Raw genomic sequence first — 13,888 nt, 5'->3', positions numbered from 1 at the left:
CAGCCTTCATGTTTATAGTGGGTAGTCTTCTACTTAAAAAAGTCATTTGCTCTACTTGCCAATTCCAGCTTCCAGTTCTATCGTTAAAGATTAAGTTGCATCATACCTACACTGATTTTTTCCCCTTACTCAAGAGAAATACTTATAGTTCTCTTGAAACTCACACCACAGAGTTGGAAGTAATGGGGCTTACAAAAACAATTTCTTCATGTACTTCCTATTATGTGACACAACAGAACTATACTTAAGAAAAGTGAATAAAAATCAATTATCTAAATTTTAAAACATACTTTACCAAATATTAGGAAACAGAGCTATGTGTGAATATGTTTGCATAAGAGCATTGCACACTTTCTACTGGAACAATGAGAAGCTTTACATTCAGACAAAATAACTAATTTTACTTATGTTAAGCAAAAATAGAATCATAAATAGACAAAAGTAATGACTGTATGCATACCCTAAGTGGACAGGGAACATTTTTCTTAGCAATACCTGTTCTAATTAATTGTGCCAAAAGACAAAAAAAAAGCAAGGTGTTAAAAAAAAAAAAAGCAATAAAGACAACTTAATAGAACCCAATCTGTGAAATCCTAAATAATACTTTGGTAATTTACCTGAACAAAATTTAGAATCAGAAACATATCAAAGTCCCAGTTACTCATGGTACTTATATAATTTTGCCTATGAGATTATGATCTGCTACTTTTACATTATACAGATATCATAAGCAACTACACATACCTATTTACATATGACATCCGGTGAGAAATGGAGAAATGGTCATAAGTGCTTGATAATCAATAAAAATACTTTTTGAGGTTTCAATACTACCTTACTACAAATAATCTAAACCAAACAAAGATAAACTAAACAAAAAATTTTCCCTATTACTCTTTCGGTTCAATTACTGCTTCAAAACAGGAAAAGAATTTGTAATTACTGTATCTTTTTCTCTAAGGCCTTTACAAGTGATTAAGGTAAACATACCCAGACTCCTTTAAAAAAATTCCTTGGCAGTTTTCAAACAACTGAATTACTATTTAAATAACTTGTTACGTTTTATTTTTATTTATTTATTTACTTTATTTTTGAGAGAAAGAAAGAGTACTCGTAGGGGAGGGGCAAACAGAGAGGGAGACACAGAATCTGAAGAAGGCTTCTTACTCTGAGCTGTCAGCACAGAGCCCTACTAGGGGCTTGAACACATCAACAGGGAGCTCATAAACTGAACCGAAGTCTGACGCTTAATCAACTGAGTCATCCAGGTGCCCCAAATATCTTGTTATATTTTAAATAGTCTCATTTCAGTGCAACTCCAGAAAAGTGGGAAAAAAAAAAAAAAGGGAGGGAGAATTGCCTTACAACTTTCCATTCCTTTAAATTTCTTCCCCTTCAGTTTAGGGAATCAGTCCTCATAAAAGCACAAAATACAGTGCCATTAAACTTAAATCATAGCATCTTTCTGCATGAGGTGGGTTTTATGCTACCCTCTGTGTAAATGGTTCTTTTCTCCCTTCTAAAAGATATAAGTATTATATTTTTGCTGCGTATTAATGAAGTTTGGTTAAGTTGTCAGCAGTCTGATCTTTTTTATTTATAATGCTCACCTTTCTTTACTATTTTCATCCAAAATCTTTTTCTGGTAACCAATAATAAATATGCCAAATATTTCGGATCATCTTTGCACTTTTATTCTAAATGTGTTTTGAAATTATAAATTTACAAAATTATCTTAAAGTTTGGGGTCACTGAAGTGGATAAAGAGAAAGTTGAAATATTTTAAACACTTGTATTCTCACATGAAAACCACAGACAAAGTGAAATCAAATGTCATGTGAACCACCCCAATTTCCTTTTCGGCTTACAGCAGTAGCTATGGCATTGTTCTGCTCAACCCTTAAAAAAATCCTTTAATGCTTTCTACTTCCTCTTCTCTGCTAGATATCAGCCTTCTGAGGGTCACTTGAACCAGGGACTTGGGAGGACTCGAGTCAAGCAAAAACAAGGTCCCCTCTTCTGCCACTTAGTACAGCGCTAACTTACACTATAAGGCCTCCCTGCCTTGCTCAAGTTGCTCCCTCTGCCGGGAAACGGCCCCATGAACCTAGCCAGAATCCTGTAAAGGTCCAACTGGAACACAGTATACTCGATTTACTTCCCTTTAGGTTACAGGCAGATCTAAACCGCGGCTAAGTATCCGAAACTCCTTCCCCTACCCTCTAACCTGTTTTTTTTGTAAACTCGTTTCCCTCCAAAGCAAGAAATCGACACATCTATTAACTGAAAATCCATTTTTACATTCGTGATGTACAGTTTTCATTCCTACTCCTTTTTTAAAGCACGGGTGTTCTAATACTTCTTTCCAACAAAGAAAAAAAATGACTTCGTAAAATAGAAAGTACGCGCTTTATAGTAGAAACTATCCACTTTGTTGAAGCAACGTTTCCACTTAAAAGCTGTTCAGATACCACTGGTGACTTTTAATGCCACACCACATTCTGGACAACTGTCAACACATCTGCGATCACCTCTTGGCATTTGATTAAACTAAACTTAAAAAAAAAAGTAGCGCACTCCTGAGGTCTGAAGCCTCTTCATTCCTATTCTAAAACACAAAACCACCATTTCAATATACAACAACTTCTAAATACGAGAACTATCCGTCCTACTTTATTTGTTACTTCCCAAATCCTAAAAATCAAGTCGTTGGGAAGTCCTAAGATTTCGGCGATTATAATGGCATCAAATTACAGACCGTGACTTTGATTTCGCACGCAAACCCTGAAGCAGGTAAGTTGTTAAAGGCTGACAATTTGCCGGATGACACAATTTTAAAGACAGAACGCGCACAACCAAAACTGAGACCCCAAAACTCTGATCCCCGGAGTAGCCCCTTCCCCCGGTCCGGACCCGCGCCTGGAACACTCACCGGACGCCATGGCTCCGCTCACCGCGCCGCCCGCTCCAAGCGTACAGACCCGAGACCTCCGCGATCAGCTAGCGCCGGTCCGGCGGCCGAGGGATTCTGCCGAAGAGACCCCCAGTTCCCCTGACCACCCTCGGGACCTCCTCCTCCTTCCCGCCCTCCTCGGGGTTTGCGGCTCACACCTTCCCACCCCCTTAATTCTCGCGTTCCGATCACCCAGCGTCCCCCTTCCTAGGTGCAGGAGCCAGGGACAGGGGGCGGAGCGCCGCCAGAGCCACGGGCCGGCCAGGGGCGGGCAGCCCGGAGGTGAGGGGATTTCCCGCGGCTGACGTAGTCCCAGCACCGCCGCCTTCTCCGGGGGCGGGAAGGCGGGGCGTCCCCGAGGCCCGCGCCCCGCCTCTTCCCTGCCCCGCGCCCCGCCCCCTGCAGCCCAGGGCTTTGAGCCTGGGTCCGGGTAGCGGGAGGTGGGATCTTCGGGAGCGCAGGGAACGCTGGGAGCCGCGCGATGACTCTTTTGAGCGTGCGAAAGCCGCCGGCTCGGAAGAAATCCCCCTCCTCCAGGTTGTTCTGAGGCGCGTGGTTTAAAGTTCAGAAGAGGGTGGGAGGGTGTGGTGACGTCCTGGGGGCCGGCCGCACCGGAGCAGTTGGGGGCGGGCCGGGCGGTGAAGTGGGGCTGGCTCTCCTGGGCCGTGGGGGACAGCGGCCGGGGTTTTCGATGGGTGGTTCCCCCCCTCTTCCCAACTTCGCACATGCAAATCTTCGCCCCCGCGTCGGCGGGCGGTGTCCTGATGAGCCTTGGAGAGGAAGTGCGGAAGCGCTGTCGCCTGTATTCATTTGTAATTCACGTATTTGCATTTGGGGACCCCCGCACTCTGATTTTCCCCCATTCTGTTTGAATTGCGAGGGCTCTGTCAACTTTACCTACTAAAACTTTTTGAACTTTTAAGATCCTCCCTGCGAGTTCGTTGCGTCTTAAACGCAGTGTGTTCAAAATTAGTGAAGTAAACCTTATCCTGGGATTTGACAGATACCCACGAGGAAAGCGAGAACGCGCGTTTAGTGTGTGCAGGCAATGTGGTAAATCTTTCGAGTGCTAAGAACCTCCTGCATTATTATCCTAATTTTGTAAATGAGGTTAATTGGGGTTCAGAGAAGTTAAGTAGTATTTCAGAGAAAAAAAGACGTAGTACTTCAGAGAAGTTACGTTCTGGTAAAAAGAAAAGCTCAGTTTAAACCCAGGGTTATCAGACCCCGTGGCCTCTCCACTGTACCTTACTGCCTAAAACGAGTGTGGAGGAGAATGGGGATTATCAGCCAGTTACACAAATGCTGAAACTGGAGGGCCCAGTTGGGGAAATAATTAAAAATAAAATCTCTTGCTACATCTGAGTGGCTCAGTTCTTTGAGCTCTGACTCTTGATTTGGCGCAGGTCATGATCCCAGGGTGGTGAGACTGAGCCCCTTGTAGCCTCTGCTCTGGGCGTGCAGCCTGCTCAAGATTCTCTCTCTCCCTCCGCCCCTCTCTCAGGCTTGGGTGCTCTCTCTCGTACAAGTAAAGATAATAAATAAGTAATAAAAATATAATCTCCTACCAACTCCAAAATATCCTCTCCGCTAAAAGTAGGAAAGAGTGAAACAATTTTATTATTGAATTAAGTATTAAAACATGCTGTGATGCACTAAAGGGATTATAAAGAAAAAAAAAAGCCACCTCATTTGTTTATGTAGCCAGGCAGATACAATCCACAACAGACCTGCTGTCTTTATCCAAAGGAAAAAATAATACGAAGTTACATCTGGAAGCCAAAAGCTGAGGTTTAAAATCCCACAAAGACAGGGAGGTGGGACAAGGTCCTCCTTGAAGCTTGCATTTCAAAGAGGTAATTTCAAGGCCCAAAAGAACGACCTTAGGGGGACTCAAAACTGGCCAGAGGCTTATTTAGCTTTTAAAAAGGTATACGCACATCCCAAAGAGAGACATCATTTACAATTTGGATTTTTCTAAAGGAATTGCTGAGTAAAGAAAAAAAGGAGGTGAGATATTTTTGTGTATTTTGATACCAGGGAAATTTTTTATCTTAATTTTTAGACTTGTATTTAAAAAATACAAAAAAAATTTTTTTTTACCTTTATTTATTGTTGAGAGACAGAGACAGAGTGTGAGCAGGGGAGGGGCAGCGAGACAAAGAGTCCAAAGTAGGCTCCTGGCTCCAAACTGTCAGCCCAGAGCCGGACATGGTGCTCAAACTCACAAGCTGTGAAATCATGACCTGAGCCGAAGACTAATGCTTAATTGACTGAGCCACCAAAGTGCCGGTAGACTTGTATTTACCCTTACAACCCCCAATATCAAAGCTGTGAGGGAGAACTGAGCACAGATGTTTAAGAGTCCGTTAGAAAAATGAATGACAAATAGGAATGGAAAATATTTTGCATGTATTTGTTTATACTCCACCTTCAGAAATTGATTGGTTTCAGGTGCCTCTTGAACTTAAAAGGGGAAAATAATGTTTGTTTACTGAAGAGTTCTGGACCAAACAGAATCTTTCCCAGTGCTAAACCACTCCAATCTATGAAGTCACAAGTTGTATCTAAGGAGATTTAGTAACAACTATAGAATTTTGAACTAATCAATTGTTATCTTTTACTTTTCAAAGACTGACTTATTTAAATCTTATGAATACACAGCATGTTTATATTTATTTCTAGGGCTTTTTTTTGTTTGTCACATGACTAAGCTATGGGTCTTGTTATCATACCTTCCTAAAGATTTTTTTCACCCTCTCACATGTTTTTTTAAAGTTGCTGAACCCTCTTTTGAAAGATTCAGTCCACATCTGAAAAGGGAAAATATTTTAGTTGTACAGGATACATTTTTTTTTAATTAAAAAAATTTTTTAATGTTTATTTTTGAGAGAGAGAGAGAGGGAGACACAGAATCTGAAGCACATTCCAGGTCTAAGCTGATGCGGGGCTCAAACAAACCATGAGATCATGACCTGACCTGAAGTCAGATGCGCAACTGCCTGAGCCACCCAGGGGCCCCTATTTTTTTAATTTTAGAGTGAGGGAGAGAGAGAGAGAGCATGCACATGAGCAGGGGAGAGGGGCAGAAGGAGGGAGAGATGGTGGGGGGGAATCCCAAGGAGACTCCACACTTAGGGTGGAGCCCGATGTGGGGTTGGATCCCACCCTGGGATCTTGACCTGAGCTGAACTCAAGAGTCTGATGTGCAACCAACTGAGTCACCCGGGTGCCCTCACTTAACTTTTTAAAATAGAAAGATTATAAGACAAGGTGATGGATGGACTAAAAACAACAAAGGTAAGTAGTAATTTAGATTTTGAGGGGACTTACGCTAGGAAAAAAGTTTATTACTGTACATTTGATAGGCAGCTAGTTATTGGGCTTGTAGACAAGAATAGCACATGCTACTTTTTCTCAAAGCCCCCCATTTGTTGATACTGTTCATTCAGTTGAGCAAATATCTACTCTGGTCCAGATACTCTTTAGGTGGTGACACACTAAGAAAGAGCATCTGCCTTTATGCAGCTATAGCTCACATGAAAGACATCAAGCATAGTAGCCAAAAGATCCTTTAAAATACTATTATTAAGATATTTTGTTTCTTTGGTTGCTGTAAGGAAAATAAAGCAATGGGATAATATAAGAGTGAGGGTGGGGATGCTCTGAAGAGGTGACATTTGAACTGAGTCCTAAGTGATAACAAAGAGGTATCCACAGGAAGATTCAGGGAAAGAACATTCCAGTCAGAGGAACAGCAAGTACCAAGTTCTGGAGATAAGAAAGAGCTGAATTGCAGGATGGAAAGAAGGCCAGGAGGATTAAAGCAAACTGGATGAGGTTGGAGGGGTAAGCAGGGGCCAGATCCTCTAGGACTTTGTAGACCATGATAAGGAGGATGAGTTTTAATCCAGTAGCACATAGAAAGCTATTGGAGAGTGTTAAGTGTGTGATTGATTTATGATTACATTTTGAGATGTTTACTCAGGCTGATGTGTTAAACTTAGTAAACACTAACTAGCGGGCTGTTGGAGTAGTCTAAATGAGAGAAGTGCTTTGGACTAGTGTCCTAGCAGAAGAGATAGTAAAAAAGAGGTTGAATTTACTAAGGTATTTTGACGACAGAGCCAGAAGGACTTGGTGATGGATTGAATGTAGGGAGGAGTAAGGAGAAAAGTAAACAGGTAATTCCCACATTAAAAAAAATCATTTTTAATGTTTATTTTTATTTTTTATTTTTTGTCAGAGAGACAGGCAGAGCATGATAGAGCGTGAATGTTACAGGTCAACTTATGAAATATACTAGGTCAACTTATAAGGTATCAGAGAGTTTACTGGATATAGGTTCGGTTTAAACTCCCATTCTGGTGAATAATTAAAGATTGGGCAATCTGGAAAGACCCTAAGAATGTAACTCGATAAGGAACATTGTAACCTGAAGTTTAACTTGTTTTTCAAGATTCTGTTAAGTAACCCCACCCTTCTACTAAGACCTGGCTGAAGCAAAGTCCACAGGTGAAGTCACCTGGTCACTGTCTCGCAGTATCTTAGGTGTCTAACTATGATTGGTCATTCTAAAGGGACAAAGAACCTTAAAATGATAGGTTCCCTCCAAAACTAACATCTGTGTATTACAATGTAATTGGCTACCAAGGAATGCTGTGAATTGTAATTGGTTAACTAAATAATGACGAGTTCTGTCTATATAATCTCACTGCCCCCTTTGTTCGGGGCCATTCTGTGCTTCTTAACACCAGAGAGATCGGGTTTGGTCTGGCCATAATAAAAGCATGAGGCCGTGAATAAAATTATGCCTTGGTGGTCTTTTTGTAATCACCCCACAACAGTGAACAGGGGATGGGCAGAGAGAGAAGGAGACATAGAACTAGAAGCAGGCTCCAGGCTCTGAGTTGTCAGCACTGAACCCGGTTGAGGGCTCAAACCCATGGAACCACAAGATCATGACTTAAGCTGCACAGGTACCCCTCCCACATTTTTTGTTTAAGCAACCAGGTAAAAAGGAAGGCTAGTAAAGAAAGAGATTTGAGAGGGAAAATCAGGAGTTGTGTTTTTGACATGTTAAGTTACAGATGCCTAATAGACATCCCAGTAGACCGTGGAATATACAGAGCAAGCTACGGGGAAAAGGCCAGGGCTGGAAATAAAGATTTGGGAATCAGCAGCATTTCATTTGGGATAATACTACCTCAACATAGAGCATAGATAGAGGGGGAAAATATGAAAAAGAGCCCTAGGATCTTTGACGTCTTAGAGAGCTGGTAGAGAAGAAGGAGCTGCCAGTGAAGCAGGAGGAAAGCCAAGAGAGAGGGTTTGTCCCAGACAGTGTTTCAGAAAGAATGGAAATGGTCAGCTGTGTTAAATGATGCTGAGAGACTGAAAAAGATGAAAATAAAGAAAGGACCTTGGATTTGGCAAGATGAAGGTCATTAATGGCCTTGATAAGAGCCATGTCAATGGAATGGTGGGGATGAAAGCTGAATTAGAGGAGGCTGAGAATAATGAAAACAATGAGTATAGACAACTCTTTAAAGAGTGTTAAAGGAAACAGAAATGAGGCAAAAACTGAAGGGGGAATGTGGAATTATAAGAGACTACGGGCTATCACCCACAACCGCAATTTCAACGTGTAAACACAACTGGTGTTTATTATTTGAGTCACAGTCCAGTGTGTGTTCAGTGGCTTTCTTCCAGGAGTAATTTAGAGACCCAGGTGCCATCTGTCTTGTAGCATCAACATGTGACCTTCAAAATCAGACTAGAAAAGAAAAGAAAGTGGAGCGCTTGGGTGGCTCAGTCGGTTAAGCATCCGACTTCGGCTCAGGTCATGATCTCATGGTTTGTGGGTTCAAGCCCCACATCAGGCTCTGTGCTGACAGCTAGCTCAGAGCCTGGAGCCTGCTTCAGATTCTGTGTCTCCCTCTCTCTCTGCCCCTCCCCCACTCATGCTCTGTCTCTGTCTCAATAATAAATAAAAAATATAAAAAAAAAAGAAAAGAAAGTAGAGGATCATATATGGTAGATTTTTATGGGCCAGGCCTCAAAGTTGAGTACAACCAAGTCACAGTTTACTTTCCGTATGACCTCCACAAGGAGGCTGAGAAATAGAATTTGAGAAATGCATTTAGCTGTGTGCTCAGGAAGAAGAGAAGAAAATGGGTTATCAGTGAGCACTACCAGTCTCTGGCACTGAAGTTTTGCTTTGTTTATGATATTAAGGCATATTTGTATAAAGGTGAAAGGGACTCAGCAGTGAAGGAGAAATCAGTGATGATAGAGAAGAGGGAGCTAATGAGTGGGGCAGGGGAAAAGGGCAAAATGTACAGGACAGAGGTATGGGGCTGGCTGTAGATTGGAATGGGGACATCTTCTCTGTGGTAATGAGAAGGAAGGCAAAGAGGATGCAGAGAACCTGGTACACTTGATGGTATGAAGATGAGGTCGTTAGTCAAATTGCCTCTCCCGCTTTTTTTTGGTAAATTATGAGGTAAAATTCAACTGAGAGTAGAGGGCAAGGAGGGAATAGAAATTTTGAGGAAAAGCTAAAAACATGGTCTCTGAGAGTGGAACTCTGGAAGGTATGTCTGCTGTACTGACTGACCATTTGAAATTTGTAGTCATAAATGTAATGTCAGACCAGTAAACACTATTTTTTGTAAGGTTTTTACTTGTTTTTGAGAGAAAGAGAAAGCAGGGGAGAGAGGCAGAGGGAGAAGGAGACAAAGAATATAAGCAGGCTCTACAGCTAGCATGGAGCCCAATGTGGCTTAGGATCATGGGATCATGACCTGAGCCAAAATTAAGATTTGGATGCTTAACCAGTTGAGCCACCCAGGCACCCCTTTATATGATTTTTAACCCAGGGAATACCAATGGGCAATATTGTCTTAAAAAAGAAGACAAAGTATTAGGAAATTTTAAGTTTCACTGAGAATATGAGGGAGGGATGCAAATACTTCTCAACCCACACATACTCCCTGAGTATATATATATATATATATATATATGTACGCACACACTTCTCTCCCAAGTTTACTGTTATTCCCGTGTTCTTTGTACCACCACCTACTGAGACACAGGTTAGAAAATTGGGAGCCATCTCTGACTCTCACCATCTCCCATCTGCCCTACTTTACCAATAAAATATGGATCCATTTCTTTTCCACTTTGATTGCCATTGTCCATGTTCAAATCTTCATTATATCTCACCTAAACTCTTGGAATGGTCCCCTAACTATTATGCCCACCTATACTTTTATCCCCTGTGAAAGCCATTCAAACCTATTCAAATCCATTGCCACTTGAGTCTTCAGTATAAATGCACATCAGACGTCTTTCCTCAGCCTACTCTTCTGCATCCCATGCCTTGCACTTTTACACCTCGTTGAACTGCTTTGTAGCTTCTCATATTCCATAAGCCATGCTGTTTCTTTTCCATCTGCTGTTGTTCTTACTTTCCTTTCTGCCTAGAAGTTCCTCTGCAGAGACCTCCCATGTTCATGGATTGAAAGACTTCATATTATTTAAATGTCAGTTCTCCCCAAATTATTCTATGGAATTAATGAATCCCAATGGAAACTTCAGTGTATTTTTGTTGGAATTGACAAGGTGATTTTTCAATTTATATAGCAACGCCAACGTCCTGGAATAGCCAAGCCAATAGTAAAGAATAACGCTGAAAAATCCACATTACCAGATATCCAAATTTATTATAAAACTATAGAAATTAAGACAGTATGATATATTAGCACAAGTTTAGACAAATAGAATAATGGGCTGGATTAGAAACTCCAGAAACAGACTCATACATATACAGTCACTTGTTTGTAACAGTCTCTACTGGGGTGCCTGGGTGACTCAGTCAGTTAAGCGTCCGGCTTCGGCCCATGGTTCGTGGGTTTGAGCCCCGCATCGGGCTCTGTGCTGACAGCTCAGAGCCTGGAGCCTGTCTTCAGATTCTATGTCTCCCTCTCTCTCTGACCCTCCCCTGCTCATGCTGTCTCTCTCTGTCTCTCAAAAATAAAAACATAAAAAACATTAAAAATTTTTTTTAAAAATATGTAACAGTCTCTATTACAGGTTGGGGGTGGGGGGGAAGGAGGTCTTTTCATTAGCTAATATTGGTATAGATTTTGTCATCTGGAAAATAATAGAACCTGACCATAACTTTACACCATGCCCAAAATATTTAAAAAAATTTTTTTTAATGTTCTATTTATTTTTGAGAGATAGAAAGAGACAGAGTGAGCAGGGGAGGGTCAGAGAGAGAGGTAGACACAGAATCTGAAGATAGGCTCCAGGCTTTGAGCTAGGTGTCAGCACAGAGCCTGACACGGGGTTTGAACCCATGAACTGTGAGATCATGACCTGAGCCGAAGCTGGACACTCAACCGACTGAGCCACCCAGGTACCCCCAAAATATTTTTTAAATGGATCACATACTAGGAGGAGTGTGCCTGGGTGGCTAAGTTGGTTAAATGTTCAATCCCTGATTTCAGCTCAGGTCACAGTCTCATAGTTTATAGAATTGAGCCCTGTGCCATGCTCTCTGCTGACAGCATGGAGTCTGCTTGGGTTTCTCTCCGCTCCCCCCCTCTACACCCCCACTCTGTCAAAATAAATAAATACACTTTAAAAAATAAAATAAAATAGATCATAGAGTTAAATGTGAACAGCAAAATTATAAAACTTCTAGGAAAAAACATAGGAGAATACCTTCATGCACTTGAGAAAGGCAAAGACTTCTTGAACAATGTATAAAGATTACTAACTACCAAAGAAAAGATAGATAAATTGGACTTAGTTAAAAGTATCTAACAGATGCTACTAAGAATAAAAAGACAAGCCACATATTGGGAGGAGATACTTGCCATACATACATCTGGTAAAGAATTCTGTGACATCCATCAAGTTACTTTGCTTAGATCTCTCTTCTAGTGAAGATCTACCTCAACCTGCAAGCCAAGTACACACGTTTCCTTGGAAGCACCTAGCCAGTTGTAAGCACAGTTGTGGGACAAGGGCCCACTGTGTCTAGTCAGTATAGAACTTCTCTGTGGGGTGCCACTGTGTTAGAGCTCCTTATTGGGCTGGTTGAGACTTTCTCAGATGTACTTCAATCTGTATTACTACCCAATATTCCTTCCTTTTCTCTTTTCACAAGTGTCCGATCTGCATCTGAAGACTCTTCCTGCCTATTCCTTTATTTCTCTCCCCTTTATCTTTCATAGGCATTACCGCCAGTATATCACTTGTGTTGATCATTTCATATTGGTATTTGCTTCCCATAGGACCCAAGTAGCATACTCCTATCCACTCTACGAATCAGTAAGAAAAAGATAACTCAGTTTTTTAAGTGGGAAAAAGACCCCAGTAGGTCAGTTTACAAAAGAGGAGAGCATTTAAAAAGGTGCTCAGTTAAAAGGGAAATGTGTAAAAATATTATAATAAAATATTGCTACACCGTAATCAGAATGGCTAAAATTAAAAGGACATTACTGAGGCAGCTGGGTGGCTCAATCAGTTAAGAGTCTGACTTGATTTCAGCTCACATCATGATCTCAAATTTTGCTATCAAATAGCACTGTACATTACAGAGGAAATCATTCGTGAAAAGAAGAGTTCATCAATGCAGCAAACTTCATTGCTTTATTTTAAGAAATGACCACAGCCACTCCAACCTTCAGCAACCACCACTCAGATGAGTCAGCAGCCATTAACATCAAAGCAAGACCCTCTACCAGCAGAAAGATTTCAACTCGCTGAAAGCTCTGGTGATGGTTAGTATTTTTAGCAATAAAGTATTTTTAAGTTCAGGTATATACATTGGTTTCTTAGATATAATGGTATTGCATACTTAATAGACTATAACATAGTATAAACATAACTTTTATGTGCACTGGGAAATGGATAAATTCATTTGACTCACTTTATTGCAATATTTGCTTTATTGTGGTTGACAGGAACCAAATCCATAATATCCCTGAGGTATGGTTATAAATGGAGTCATATAGTATGTACTCTTTTGTGTATGGCTTTTCTTTTATAAGACTTATCTATATTGTTGTAGAGCAATAGTACATTTTTTTCATAATTGGAGAGAAATCCATGTTTATGAATGTATCACAGTTTATTTATTCTTTTTTTTTTAAGTAGGCTTAATACCCAAAGTGGAGCCCAATGTGAGGCCCAAATTCACAACCCCAGACCAAGACCTGAGCTACGATCAAGAGTCAGATGCTTAATCAACTGAGCCAGTCACCCCACAGTTTATGTATTCTGCTGTTGATGAACACTTTTTAAAAAATCTTTATTTATTTTAAGGGAAAGTAACTGTGAGCAGGGGAGAGTCAGAGAGAGAGGGAGAAAGAGAATCTCATGAAGGCTCTGCATTGTCATTGTAAAGTCCCACTTGGGGCTCAATCTCATGAACTGTTAAGATCATGACCTGAGTCAAAATCAAGAGTTGGACACTTAACCCACTGAGCCACCCCAGTGCCCCAGGTTATCACTGTATTTCTGACTATATTCCCTATGCTGTAGTTTTCATCCCCATGACTTATTTATTTTATAACTAGAAATTTGTAACTCTTAATCCCCTTGATGTATTTTGCCCATTCCCCCACTCCCCTCTCCTCTGGTATTTATGAGTCTGTTTCTGCTTTTGTTTATTCATTTGTCTTGCTTTTTATATTCCATGTATAAGTGAAATCATATGGTGTTTGTCTTTTTCGGACTTAGTTTGCTTAGCATAATACTCTCTAGGTCCATCCATGTTGTTGCAAATGTCTAGATTTCACTCTTTTTTATGGCTTAGTAATACTCCGTTGCCTGTACCACATCTTCTGTATCCCTTCCTCTATTGTTGCTTTCATATCGTGGCTATTGTAATTAATTATGCAGGAAACATCGGAGTGC

General features: G+C 40.9%; 1 protein-coding gene and 1 long non-coding RNA gene across 2 annotated transcripts in view; one reads left to right on the top strand and one right to left on the bottom strand.

The window, feature by feature from the left end:
- Positions 1-3,284, bottom strand: part of REL (REL proto-oncogene, NF-kB subunit) — a 28,787-nt gene extending 25,503 nt beyond the window's left edge. Inside the window, exon 1 of the mRNA XM_029937424.1 lies at positions 2,933-3,284. Coding sequence (XP_029793284.1) covers positions 2,933-2,942 — 10 coding nt within the window. The 5' untranslated portion in view covers positions 2,943-3,284. The remainder of the gene's footprint in view (positions 1-2,932) is intronic.
- Positions 3,285-3,297: 13 nt separating this feature from the next.
- On the top strand, positions 3,298-12,750 carry LOC115289846. Its single transcript, XR_003907832.1, has 2 exons — positions 3,298-3,490; positions 12,553-12,750. It is a non-coding gene; the product is annotated as an uncharacterized LOC115289846 (long non-coding RNA).
- Positions 12,751-13,888: the final 1,138 nt, after the last annotated feature.

Source organism: Suricata suricatta, chromosome 4 (assembly GCF_006229205.1).
Source record: "Suricata suricatta isolate VVHF042 chromosome 4, meerkat_22Aug2017_6uvM2_HiC, whole genome shotgun sequence".
NCBI classification, from domain to species: Eukaryota; Metazoa; Chordata; class Mammalia; order Carnivora; family Herpestidae; genus Suricata; species Suricata suricatta.
This window is presented reverse-complemented; position numbering and strand designations above follow the sequence as displayed.